Here is a 14,331-nt window from a genome sequence, read left to right as displayed (position 1 = left end):
CCCTCTTTCGACAAAAGTATAATAGTCTATTGAATATTTTAAGAAACTCAGTTTTAATCACAATATATTCCTTTAAGGGGGTAAGTGCATAATCTACAAACAGGTCAGTGAGGTTGTTAAAGGCAAAGCTGAATCTAATTAGAAACAACTCAACATTTCAGAGCAACAGAAGGAATTGCAGGGATAACAATATTGAATGCAAAAGTAAACTGAGGTTTGCAAACCAAATATTCAGAAAATTTTTAAAAAACGTATGGAGATCAAACAATACAAGTAATTAGGGGCTTGATTTTAAACTCTAATATTGTGAAATTATATTTCATTTTCTGTCCGTGCTAACCCACTAGATAATTAAAATACTACTTTGTCTCTTGTGGTGTGCTTTGGGCATTGTTTCTCACTCCTGCAGCTCTGTGTTTGCACTGTGAACACACTGTTTATTTCAGTTATTTCTTGCAGCAGAATAGCACAAAATATTACAGATGATTTGGTTGGCCAGTGGGATGACAAGATGATTAACCAGTAAATTGGCTTCTAGCATTTAATGTCCAGCTTTTTTCAATATCAGTTCACGCTGCAAACTACGATCTTGTGAAAGGCACTGGCCATGTTAAAATCTGGGGCAGGCAGCAAGCAGAGTGTCTCAAAGGCTCAAGGCTGGCATTGGTCCCAGGCCGTTACCACGTGTACTACTTTGGTAAGGTGCAATGATTTATCTCCATGTAAGGAAGTCTCATTGTCTGTAAAGTGGCTGCTATATGTCGCAGTGGAAGCAAGAATAGGAATGGAACCAGGCCATTCAGTCCCTCAAGCCTGCTCTGCCATTCACGGTCGATCTGTACCTCAGTGCCATTGGCCTGCTCTTGCTCCATATTCTTTGATGCCCTTACCCAACAAAAAACCTATCGCCCTTTCAGTTTTGAATTTTTTAATTACTTCATTGGAGGACTGCAAAGGGCTGAAAGAAGGTTTAGACCTAAATCACTTGTGCATTGCCAGCTGTATGCTTCAGGCAGAATACCTCCAGCATCTCCCTTTCATTCTCCAATGGAGCACAGAATACTGTTTGAAGGAAGTGCCAGGTTAATAATCAATGAGTGTTGTAAACAATTCAGAGACATGCTGTTAATCACTCCGCAAATGCTGAGTACAGCAACAGATTTCCTTAAGATCTGCAGCATAACCAGTTTTTCCAGTGCACTGTAGCATGAAGGCAAATGCTAGGTTCAATTACTGAGTATTACATAACACGAGGCATAGAATCAGAATAGTACAGCACAGAAGGAGGCCATTCAGCCCTGTCGAGTTTGCGGCAGAAAACATACATTACTGACGTGCATTTATATAGCGTGGTTCACAACCTTAGGACATCTGCAACTTCAATACTTTCCTAGCTTTTTAAATTTTTAATCATGTAATATGTTTGATACAGTGAATTACTTAATAGCGATTGTTTTAGCTGCAGGAAAGCACAGATCACAAAAACACTTAGCATAAACTGGTTGTAATGTGAACTAGATTTAAAATACACACTGAACCCTTGTCTTTACAGTATGTACCTGTGAGGCAGAGAGGAAGTTGTCGAGCGAGGCAGCCGTGGTTTACTAAAGAAGTTGAAACGCTTGTCAAGAGGAAGAAGGCGGCTTATGTTAGGATGAGACGTGAAGGCTCAGTTAGGGCGCTTGAGAGTTACAAGCTAGCCAGGAAGGATCTAAAGGGAGAGCTAAGAAGAGCAAGGAGAGGACACGAGAAGTCATTGGCGGATAGGGTCAGGGAAAACCCTAAGGCTTTCTATAGGTATATCAGGAATAAAAGAATGACTAGAGTTAGATTAGGGCCAATCAAGGATAGTAGTGGGAAGTTGTGTGTGGAATCAGAGGAGATAGGGGAAGTGTTAAATGAATATTTTGCGTCAGTATTTACAGTAGAGAAAGAAAATGTTGTCGAGAATACTGAGATTCAGGCTACTAGGCTAGATGGGATTGAGGTTCACAAGGAAGGAGGTGTTATCAATTTTGGAAAGTGTGAAAATAGATAAGTCCCCTGGGCCAGATGGGATTTATCCTAGGATTCTCTGGGAAGCTAGGGAGGAGATTGCAGAGCCTTTGTCCTTGATCTTTATGTCGTCATTGTCGACAGGAATAGTGCCGGAAGACTGGAGGATAGCAAATGTTGTCCCCTTGTTCAAGAAGGGGAGTAGAGACAGCCCTGGTAATTATAGACCTGTGAGCCTTACTTCGGTTGTGGGTAAAATGTTGGAAAAGGTTATAAGAGACAGGATTTATAATCATCTTGAAAAGAATAAGTTCATTAGCGATAGTCAGCACGGTTTTGTGACGGGTAGGTCGTGCCTCACAAACCTTATTGAGTTTTTCGAGAAGGTGACCAAACAGGTGGATGAGGGTAAAGCAGTGGATGTGGTGTATATGGATTTCAGTAAGGCGTTTGATAAGGTTCCCCACGGTAGGCTATTGCAGAAAATACGGAAGTATGGGGTTGAAGGTGATTTAGAGCTTTGGATCAGAAATTGGCTAGCTGAAAGAAGACAGAGGGTGGTGGTTGATGGCAAATGTTCATCCTGGAGTTTAGTTTCTAGTGGTGTACCGCAAGGATCTGTTTTGGGGCCACTGCTGTTTGTCATTTTTATAAATGACCTGGAAAAGAGTGTAGAAGGGTGGGTTAGTAAATTTGCGGACTAAGGTCGGTGGAGTTGTGGATAGTGCCGAAGGATGTTGTAGGGTACAGAGGGACATAGATAGGCTGCAGAGCTGGGCTGAGAGATGGCAAATGGAGTTTAATGCGGAAAAGTGCGAGGTGATTCACTTTGGAAGGAGTAACAGGAATGCAGAGTACTGGGCTAATGGGAAGAATCTTGGTAGTGTAGATGAACAGAGAGATCTTGGTGTCCAGGTGCATAAATCCCTGAAGGTTGCTACCCAGGTTAATAGGGCTGTTAAGAAGGCATATGGTGTGTTAGCTTTTATTAGTAGGGGGATCGAGTTTCGGAGCCACGAGGTCATGCTGCAGCTGTACAAAACTCTGGTGAGACCGCACCTGGAGTATTGCGTGCAGTTCTGGTCACCGCATTATAGGAAGGATGTGGAAGCTATGGAAAGGGTGCAGAGGAGATTTACTAGGATGTTGCCTGGTATGGAGGGAAGGTCTTACGAGGAAAGGCTGAGGGACTTGAGGTTGTTTTCGTTGGAGAGAAGGAGGAGGAGAGGTGACTTAATAGAGACATATAAGATAATCAGAGGGTTAGATAGGGTGGATAGTGAGAGTCTTTTTCCTCGGATGGTGATGGCAAACACGAGGGGACATAGCTTTAAGTTGAGGGGTGATAGATATAGGACAGATGTCAGAGGTAGTTTCTTTACTCAGAGAGTAGTAGGGGCGTGGAACGCCCTGCCTGCAACAGTAGTAGACTCGCCAACTTTAAGGGCATTTAAGTGGTCATTGGATAGACATATGGATGAAAATGGAATAGTGTAGGTCAGATGGTTTCACAGGTCGGCGCAACATCGAGGGCCGAAGGGCCTGTACTGCGCTGTAATGTTCTAATTCTAATTCTTTGTTGCTTTGTCTCCTTTACATAGTTATGGAAAAGCAGCATTTTGCTTAGAGGAGCTTATGATGACTAACCCTCATAATCACCTGTACTGTCAGCACTACGCAGAGGTAAGTGGGAGAGCAGCATTCTCAGTTGTGTGATTTTTTTTTTTTTTTTTTTTAGAGATACAGCACTGAAACAGGCCCTTCGGCCCACCGAGTCTGTGCCGACCATCAACCACCCATTTATACTAATCCTACACTAATTCCATATTCCTACCACATCCCCACCTGTCCCTATATTTCCCTACCACCTACCTATACTAGGGACAATTTATAATGGCCAATTTACCTATCAACCTGCAAGTCTTTGGCATGTGGAAGGAAACCGGAGCACCCGGAGAAAACCCACGCAGACACAGGGAGAATTTGCAAACTCCACACAGGCAGTACCCAGAATTGAACCTGGGTCGCTGGAGCTGTGAGGCTGCAGTGCTAACCACTGCGCCACTGTGCCTCAGTGATGTATCAAACAGAACATGTTTAGATTAATGTTAACAACCTTGACTTGGGTATACAATGGATATGCATCAGCTGTGGCTCAGTGGGCAGTCCTCTCGCCTCTGAGTCAAAATATTGTGAGTTCAAGTCCCACACGAGACTTCAACACATAATCTAGGTTGACACTCCAGAGCAGTAATGAAGGAGTGCTGTATTGTCAGAGATGCTGTCTTTCGAATGAGATGCTAAACTAAGGCCCCGCCTGCACTTTCAGGTGGATGCAAAAGATCCCAAGGCACTTTTTCAAAGAAGAGCCAGGGGTGTTGTTCCCAGAGCCCTATGCAATATTTATCACTCAACCAACATCACAAAAAACAGATTATCTGGTCATTATCACATCGCTGTTTGTAGGAGCTGGCTGTGTGCAAATTGTTTTGTGTTTCCTATATTACAACATTACTGTTGGCTGTAAAGTGCTTTGCAACGTTCTGAGGTCATGAAAGGTGCTATCAAAATGCAAGCTTTGTTTCTAATCAGAAGAAAGGCCTGCTTGTATTTATGTAGTGCTGTTCATGACCTCAGAGCATCCCATAATGTTTTGCAGCCAATAAAGTACTTTTGAAGTGTAGTCACTGTTGTAATGTAGGAAATACAGCAGCCAATTTGCACACAGGAAGCGCCCATGAACAGCAGTATGATAATGTCCAGGTAGCCTGGTTGTGGGACCTTGCTGTTGCCATGGATGTGTTTTTTTTCTCTGTTTAAAAACTAAAGGGGGTCTGTGTGCCTTTAAGGCTGAGAGCAATTTTTATATTCTCTGGGAACGGTGTGTGAGTTGCAAGCCTGTTTCCTAAAGAACTTTTTTACCCAGAGGGTGGTGACGGTCTGGAATCCACTGCCTAGGAGGGTGGTAGAGGCGGGTTGCCTCACATCCTTTAAAAAGTACCTGGATGAGCACTTGGCACGTCATAACATTCAAGGCAATGGGCCAAGTGCTGGCAAATGGGATTAGGTAGACAGGTCAGGTGTCTTTAATGCATCGGTGCAGACTCGATGGGCTGAAGGGCCTCTTCTGCACTGTATTATTCTGTGATTCTAAGCAACAGCAAGAGAACGAGAGGTCACATGCCGTATTGTATCAGTTTGACTGTGTGTAAAGACTGGCTAGAAACCGGTTTGAGCTGGCAGACCAGCGAAGCGTGCTCTCCTGAAGGAAGGAAGAACTTGTCTCTCTCAGCAGAAAATCTACGTTGGCATACAGGCTGTGTTTTGCCTAAAGAGGAAAAGACTCCTGGGAAGGAATCTTTGCATTATTGGAGGTAGCAAATTCCTTTTTTTTATATCCAGTCTCTAAGAAGTCTCTGCCTCACAAGCGACTTTCTGTTGCTTTTCGTGTTTCTGGGAGTTCTGGAAACTCAGTAAAGTTTCTACTGATAGACTACTAATTCAAAATCTAAACAGGCCTGTTGTTATACTCCTTGTTGAAAGATCTGTGTGATGCTTACTGCAGCTGAAGTACTGTGAACGCCTATCCATTACAGACTGTTCATCAAACGCGCCTGGAGACATCGAGTGGCAACTGACTATTCGATTCTAGGACACCTCACCGAATCGGGAACGTAACCCACCAAGACGGACAATCCATTTGCTTTATTATTCCTAAGAAACAGATCTAATTGAGAACATTATTTTGGGACCAGTTAACTGTTGGTTTTTGAATATATGTGTGTATGTGTGAGGATTAGGAGGAATAAGAAGTTATGAAGTCTTTTCAGGAATAGATTTATCTCAGTATTGTTTAAGAGTTAATTTATTAATAAATCACTAATTTGTTGTTGTTTAACAATACCTGGTTTGGTATCGTTTTATTCTGGGGATTAATAATGTGTTTAATTTGGCTAATTTCCGGTAGGTGGGAAACTTTTAATAATATGCTGTGACCTGTGGAGCAATGGGATTGAATTGACAGTGCATTGTTCCCACCTCAATCGTAACACTGTACACAAATTGGCTGTGCGTTTCTGTTTCACAGTTTACAGATGACATGAAACTCAGAAATTTACTAAACAATGAGGAAAATAGTAACATTCTTCTGGAAGACATAAAAACAGAAAATGCTTGAAATACTCAGTAGGTCAGGCAGCAACTGCAAAGATAATGTTTCAGGTTGATGATCTTTCATCAGAACTGGAAAAAGTTAGAGATGGAATAGCAGACTGAACGTGTGTAGCTTTTTTTTTCTGTTCTTGCAATTAACTATGGCATCCTCAATCCAGTTATGGAGATGTTGTGCAGCATATGTTGTGTTTCTCTGAGGCTGTAGTTATGACACATTATTGTGGTAGAAGAGAGCATACAACCAACCATAATATACCAGACACGAAAATGCTTGACTTTAGGCTGGGTACAGAAAGACAGAAAAATATTCACCTCCCAGCAGTGACGTCCGTAATTATGATCAAATAGTCATTGCTAAATCCAATAAGGAATTCAGGAGAAACTTCTTTACTCAGGAGCGTGCTGAGAATGTTGAACTCACTATGGAGTCACTAAGGGGCAGCTAGCTAAACATGAGTGAGAAAGTGAGAGAAGGTTATGTGGATAGGCTGAGATGAAGTAGGGTTGAGAGGAGGGTGCTGTGTAGCATAAACACCAGCAAAGACCAGTTGTGCTGAATGGACTGTTCCTGTGATGTAAAACCTATGTCACCAAAACCATCCCGAAGTTGCTCTAACTGGTTTATAAGTAGGCGCTTCAGATTTTGTAAGACAATGTGAATAGCTAAGCAGAAGCTGTACGCTTCTAATCCAAGAACACTGTGCGTGGCTTCACACTGCACTGAAATCCAGCTTTGATGCTCTTTTATTCTTGTAAACCTCTGTGCCTTACAGGTGAAATACACCCAAGGTGGACTGGAAAACTTGGAAATCTCTCGGAAATATTTTTCTCAGGCACTGAAACTAAACAACAGGAACATGCGTGCTTTGTTTGGGCTTTACATGGTAAGCTGGAGCACGTTGATGGAAGCTTCTCCAGTAAGATCATGTAGTAATTCAGTGGAGAAGTTAAATTGCTTTTCATTCCTGACCATTGTAACCATGACTAGAGAATCATAGAAAAATATAGCACATTAGGAGGCCATTCAATCCATTGTGCATGTGCTGGCACTCTGAAAGAACTATCCTCTGCTCTTTCCCCATAGCCTTGCAATTTTTCCTTTTCAACTAATTATCCAATTTCCTTTTGAAGTTACTGTTGAATCTGCTTCCACCGCCCTTTCAGTCAGTACATTCCAGATCATCACAACTTGCTGTGTGAAAAAACTTTTTGCTTTTGCCAATTGTCTTAAATCGGTGTCCTCTGGTTACATACCTCTACTGGTCCTTCTGTCACTGAAAACAGTTTCTCCCCATCTACTCTTAAGAATTTGACATCATTGTGAACACCTCTATTAAATCTCTCCTTTACCTTTTCCACTCTAAGGAGAGCAGCCCCAACTTCTCTAGTCTCTCCACGAGTTGAAGAGTTGGAAGAAGCAGTCTGTCAGAATTTGTCCCCTTTATTTCTTTGGCATAATGCACATTTCCTTTTGCACTAAACAGTAATTTGATGCTGTTAGAGCATTCTGAAAGGTTTTTCCACTCAGGGCTTTTCAGTGCATTAGATTCTTGGTGCTGCTAGTTTTAAACATTCCTGTGGTCTGTTTTGTGAGTGAATGCAAATCCGCTCTTAACTTCTGCTGAGGTGTACTCCAGTCTAGTAAAAATGGGAAATGCTATTTTGCAAAGTTAGCACCCAATGCGGGAGAAGTTGAAATGATTTTTCTCTTTGCCCTTTCCTTCACAGTCTGCAAGTCATATTGCGTCTAACCCTAAAGCTAATGCAAAAATGAAAAAGGACAATATGAAGTATGCTACTTGGGCAGCTACACAGATCAACAAAGCTTATCAGGTGAGTAAGAAAATAACGCTACACATTAATTTCATCAGGTTTGCCTCAGTCAAATTTTGGTTGAACTTAGTTGAGATGATGGCCTAACTATGCAGAAGGAGATCAGAGGAGGTGGTGTTTCAGGGTTGTGACCTTTCAGCAGATGAAAGGTCACTGACCTGAAATGTTAACTCTGTTTCTCTCTCCACGGATGCTGCCAGACCTGCTGAGGATTTCCAGCACTTTGTTTTTATTTCAGATTTCCAGCATCCGCAGTATTTTGCTTTTATATTAGAAAGCGATCAAGAACTTTGAACATGGTGGGCAGTGTACAAGTGAGATGGCAAAAGGAGATTTTCCTGGGTGATGGGATGGGTTGGAGCAGTTTGGTTTCAGCATGTAGCATCGCTTGCGAGAAATTTGTTGGGTGTTGTGTGAGGGCTTCCACCACTGTAAAATCCAGGGTTGGCTTTGGCTCACTTGTGCCTTCCCTCTTAGGCTGTGAATGTCTGGCTCTCCAGAGTGTGCATAGTTGAGGTCTCTGCAATAAAACGTGGAAGTGCTAGCGGGTATGCAGTAGTCCAATATTTCAGCAGTGTGTTAATTGTTTACATTCGGGTGTCGGACTGCATTAATTACAGCATTGTAGAAAACTTGCATTCCTGTTAAATTTACCAGCATTGTTGGAGCAGTTTAGGGTTCTGCATGGCACTAATGTATGTGGTTGGTGGGCAGATCATTCCATTAGCAAACCCTTTCAAAATACACAATGTACATAACGAAATGACAATGCATTCTTCAGAGGTTAATGCATGTTCTGAAAGCGGATTGTGTCACTTCACGAGCTCGCTAATGGATAGGCTTACCTAGTTTTGTGTATCTGTGACATCCACTTTTGTAATTTGGTTTTATTCATGTACATCTCTCAATTTTGTCCTCAGACCCCAAAACACATTTGTTGAATCTTTGAACAGTTGTGTACACCTGAATTATTGGAATGCTTGCTAGACTAATCACATAACTATAAAACACTCCATTCCGCTTTTATAATTAACTACTCGCTGTTTTTTGCTTCAAGCATACAAGAGAATAGCTGTTCAAGAAGAACTCCAGTTGTCTTGGTCATTTTGACCAGATATCTTGAATTCAGTTTTGCAACTTACATGGTAGGACTTTAATTTACAACCTTGGAGTTAGCTAGTCCAGTATAATAACCACTAGAATACTGTAAGCAAATATGCTTGAAAGAAGGTTTTCCAAAAAGAGAATGTTCAGTTTGTGCTAATGTGTTGATATTAGGTGCTACGACGAATGGATTTTTGACATATGGAGTTGATGAAATAGTATATTGACGTGGGTTGCACCTTTAACAGTGCAGAAAGTTTCACAATCTTAGTTTCTTTTCAACAGCTCTCCAGAAATCATATGTGGCCTCTATCACTTTGCCATCGATGTATTAGAATTATTGCAGTTAGTGAGGTTACCAAAGAAAAACGATGGCAAGATTCTTATGGGATAGAAAAAGAAAATACTGGAAATACTCAGCAGGTCTGCCAGCATCCGTGGAGAGAGAGGCAGAGCTAACGTTTCAGGTCGATAACCTTTCACCTCTCTCCACAGATGCTGCCAGGCCAGACCTGCTGAGTATTTCCACCATTTTCTGTTTTGACTTTAGATTTCCAGCATCCGCAGTGTTTTGCTTTTGTATTAGATTCTTATGGGTCTTGGCTTTTGTGTTATGTCCAGATGTCCTTAAATCCAGCAACGTTGCTTTGCATCTCAAACTAATATTGTTTCCTGAGAACAAACATATGGGAACCATGCACACAAGATTAATGTAAAATGCTCTTTTTTTTTGTCTGTGTGTGTTGGCGGAAGATGTATTTTTGCATGATATAACATGATTACTGAGAATTTCTCTGTTCTGGCAACCAGAATTGTTTTTAACTTCTAGAAAGTCTGATGAAATGAAAAATGCATTGTCTCCTGAAATTTTTAATACACAAATTGTTGACATTTGTTGCCCACCCCTAATCGCCTTTGAGAAGGTAGCGGTGAGTCACCTTCTTGAACCGCTGCAGTCTGTGTGGTGAAGGTGCGCCCACAGAGCAGTTAGGGTGGGAGTTCCATCATTATAACCCAGTACTGATGAAAGAATGGTGATCTATTTCCAAGTCAGGATGGTGTGTGACTTGGAGGTGGTGGTGTTCCCATGCGCCTGCAGCCCTTGTCCTTCTAGGTGGTAGAGGTCGCGGGCTTGGAAAGTGCTGTCAAAGAAATCTTGGTGAGTTGTTGCAGTGTATCTTGTTTATGGTACAGATTGCAGACACTGTGCGCTGGTAGTGGAGGGAATGAATGCGTAAAGTAGTGGATGGGTTGCTGATCAAGTGGCTGCTTTGTCCTGGATGGCGCCATGCTACTGGAATGTTGTTGGAGCTACACCCATCCAGGCAAGTGGGGAGTATTCCATCACACTCCTGACTTGTGCCTTTTAGATAATGAAACTGTTTTCAGGAGTCAGAAGGTGAGTTACTCGCCACAGAATACCTAGACTCCGACCTGCTCTTGTAGCCACTATAATTATGTGGCTGGTCCAGTTAAGTTTCTGGTTAATGGTGACCTCTAGGATGTTGATGGTGGGGGAATTCAGTGTTGGTAATGCCATTGAATGTCAAGGGAAGATGGTCATTACTTGGCACGTGTTATTTGCCACTTTTCAGCCCAAGCCTGAATGTTGTCCAGGTCTTACTGCATGCAAGCACATACTGCTTCAATATCTGAGGTATTGCAAATGGAACTGAGCACTGTGCAATCATCGGCAAACAACCCATCTCTGACCTTATGATGGAAGGAAGGTAATTGATGAAGCAGCTGAAGATGGTTAGGCCTAGGACACTACCCTGAGGAACTCTAGTCGTGATGTCCTGCAGCTGAGGTGATTGACCTCCAACAACCACAACCATCTTCCTTTGTGCTAGGTATGGCTCCAGCCAGTGGAAGGTTTTCCATCTCATTCCCTTTGACTCTAAATTTGCAAGGGCTCCTTGATGCCACACTCGGTCAAATGGTGCCTTGATATCAAGGATGGTCACTCTCACCTCACCTCTTGAGTTCAGCTCTTTGGGGCAAGGCTGTAATGAGGTCTAGAGTTGAGCGATCCTAGTGGAACCCACATTGTGCATTGATGAGCAGGTTATTGCTGAGTAAGTGCCGCTTGATAGCCCTGTTGACGGCACCTTCCATTACTTTGCTGATGATCGAGAGTAGACTGATGGGGTGGTAATTTTCTGGTTTGCATTTGTCCTATTTATTGTGGACAGGACATACCTGGGCAATTTTCCACATTGTTGGGTAGATGCCAGTGTTGTAGCTGTACTGGAACAGCTTGGCTAGGGGTGCGGCTAGTTCTGGAGCACAAGTATTCAGCATTCCAGTCATTGTCAGGGCCCATAGCCTTTGCTGTATCCAGTGCCTTCAGTCGTTTCTTGATATCACGTGGAGTGAATCGAATTGTTTAAGCCTGGCATCTGTGATAGAAACATGGAAAATAGGAGCAGGAGTAGGCCATTCAGCCCTTCGAGCCTGTTCCACCATTCATTATGATCATGGCTGATCATCCAACTCAGTAACCTGTTCCCACTTTCGTCCCATACACTTTGATCCCTTTAGACCCAAGAGCTATATCTAACTCCTCCTTGAAAACGTACAATGTTTTGGCCTCAACTGCTTTCTGTAGTAGCAAATTCCACAGACTCACCACTCTCTGGGTGAAGAAATTTCTCCTCATCTCAGCCCTGAAAGGTTTACCCCGTATCCTTAGACTATGACCCCTGGTTCTGGACTCCCCCACCATCGGGAACATCCTTCCTGCATCTACCCTGTCAAGTCCTGTTAGAATTTTATAGGTTTCTATGAGATCCCCCCCTCACTCTTCTGAACTCCAGCGAATATAATCCTAACTGACTCAATCTCTCCTCATACGTCAGTCCCGCCATCCCAGGAATCAGTCTGGTAAACCTTCGCTGCACTCCCTCTATAGCAAGAACATCCTTCCTCAGATAAGGAGACCAAAACTGCGCACAATATTCCAGGTGTGGCCTCACCAAGGCCGTGTATAATTGCAGCAAGACATCCCTGCTCCTGTACGTGAATTGTCTCACTATGAAGACCAACATACAATTTGTCTTTTTTACTGCCTGTTGGACCTGCATGCTTACCTTCAGCGACGTGTGTACGAGAACACCCAGGTCTCGCTGCATATTCCCCTCTCTCGGTTTATAGCCATTCAGATAATCTGCCTTCCTGTTTTTGCTACCAAAGTGGATAACCTCACATTTATCCACATTATACTGCATCTGCTATGCAGCTGCCCACTCACTCAACTTGTCCAAATCACCCTGAAGCCTCTCTGCATCCTCCTCACAACTCACCCTCCCCCAGTTTTGTGTCATCTGCAAATTTGGAGATATTACATGATGCTGGGGACCTCAGGAGGAGGCCGAGATGGATCGTCCACTCGGCACTTCTGGCTGAAGATGGATGCAAATGCTCAGTCTTGTCCTTTGCACTCGCGTGCTGGGCAACACCACCATTTATGATGGGAATGTTGATGGAGCCTTCTCCTATTAGTTGTTTAATTGTCCACCATTATTCATGCCTGGGTGTGGCAGGACTGCAGAGCTTTGATCTGTTGGGTGTGGGATCGCTTAGCTCTGTCTATTGCATGCTGTTTCCATTGTTTGGCATGCATGTAGTTCTGTGTTGTAGCTTCACCAGGTTGGTCCCTCTTTTTTCAGTAAGCTTGGTGCTGCACCTGGCATGCTCTTCCACATTCCTCATGGAACCAGGGTTGGTCGCCTAGTTTAATGGTAATAGTAGAGTGAGGGATATGCCGTGCCATGAGGTTACAGATTATGGTTAAATACAATCCTGCTGCTGCTGCTGATGGCCCACAGCACCTCATGGATGCCCAGTTTTGAGCTGCTGGATTTGTTCTGAATCTATCCCATCTAACATGGTGGCAATACCACATAACACAGTGGAGGGTGTCCTCTGTATGAAGATCGGACTTGGTCTCCACAGGACCATGCTGTGCTCATTCCTATCAATACTGTCATGGACAGATGCATCTACGACAGGTAGATTGGTGATGATGAGGTCAAATAGGTATTTCACTCGTTGGTTCCCTCACCACTTGCTGCAGGCTGAGACTGGCAGAAATGTCTTTCAGGACTCAGTCAGCAATGGTGCCAATGAGCTACTTATGTTGGTGGATATTGAAATGCCCCACCCAGAGTACATTCTGTGCCCTTGCTACCCTCCATGCTTCTTCCAATTGGTGTTCAATATGGGGGAAGTAACTGATTCATCAGCTGAGGAGTGGGGGGGGGGAGGCTTTTGGGGGGTGGTAGGTAGTAATCAGCAGGAGGTTTCCTTGCCCATGTTTGACCTGATGCCATGAGACTTCATGGGGTCCAGAGTCATAGAGTCGTACAGCATAGAAACAGGCCCTTCGGCTCACCGCGTCCATGCCGACCATAATGCCTATCTATACTAATCCCACCTGCCTGCATTAATTCCATAACCCTCTATGCCTTGCTCATTCAACTACCTGTCCAGATGCCTCTTAAATGTTGCTACTGTTCCTGCCTCCACCACCACCTCTGGCAGCTCATTCCAGATACCCACTATTCTTTGTGTGAAAAATTTACCCCTTTGATCCCCTTTAAACCTCCTCCCTCTCACCTTAAATCTACGCCGTCTAGTTTTAGTCAGCCCTACCATGGGAAACAGACTCTGGCTATCTACCCTATCTATGCCTCTCATAATTTTATATACCTCTATCATGTCCCCTCTCAGCCTCCCTCGCTCCAGGGAAAACAGACCCAGCCTATCCAATCTCTCTTTATAACTCAAGCCCTCCAAACCAGGCAACATCCTTATGAATCTTTTCTGCACCCTCTCTAGCTTAATCACATCTTTCCTGTAGTGAGGCGACCAGAACTGCACACAGTACTCCAAATGCGACCTAACCAATGTTATGTACAACTGTAACATGACGTCCCAACTCTTGTACTCAGTGTCTCGGCCGATGAAGGCAAGCATGCCATATGCCTTCTTCACCACCCTGTCTACCTGTGTTGCCACTTTCAGGGAGCTATGTACTTGCACCCCAAGGCCAGTGTTGAGGACTCCTAGGGTTATTCCCTCCCGACTATATATCACTGTGCTGCCACCTCTGGCGGGTCTGTCCTGCTGGTAGGACAGGACATACCCATGGTTAGTGATGGAGGAGTCTGGAACATTGGCTGGAAGATATGATTCTGAGAGTATGACTATGTCAGGCTGTTG

The 14,331-nt window shown here is 43.6% G+C and overlaps 1 protein-coding gene across 1 annotated transcript in view; it reads left to right on the top strand.

The window, feature by feature from the left end:
• The window catches only part of emc2 (ER membrane protein complex subunit 2), a 138,908-nt gene that overhangs the window by 98,711 nt on the left and 25,866 nt on the right, over positions 1-14,331 (top strand). Inside the window, exons 8-10 of the mRNA XM_068032585.1 lie at positions 3,597-3,678; positions 6,942-7,052; positions 7,897-8,001. Coding sequence (XP_067888686.1) covers positions 3,597-3,678; positions 6,942-7,052; positions 7,897-8,001 — 298 coding nt within the window. The remainder of the gene's footprint in view (positions 1-3,596; positions 3,679-6,941; positions 7,053-7,896; positions 8,002-14,331) is intronic.

The sequence above is a fragment of the Heterodontus francisci genome, chromosome 5 (genome assembly GCF_036365525.1).
Source record: "Heterodontus francisci isolate sHetFra1 chromosome 5, sHetFra1.hap1, whole genome shotgun sequence".
Lineage (NCBI taxonomy): Eukaryota > Metazoa > Chordata > Chondrichthyes > Heterodontiformes > Heterodontidae > Heterodontus > Heterodontus francisci.
This window is presented reverse-complemented; position numbering and strand designations above follow the sequence as displayed.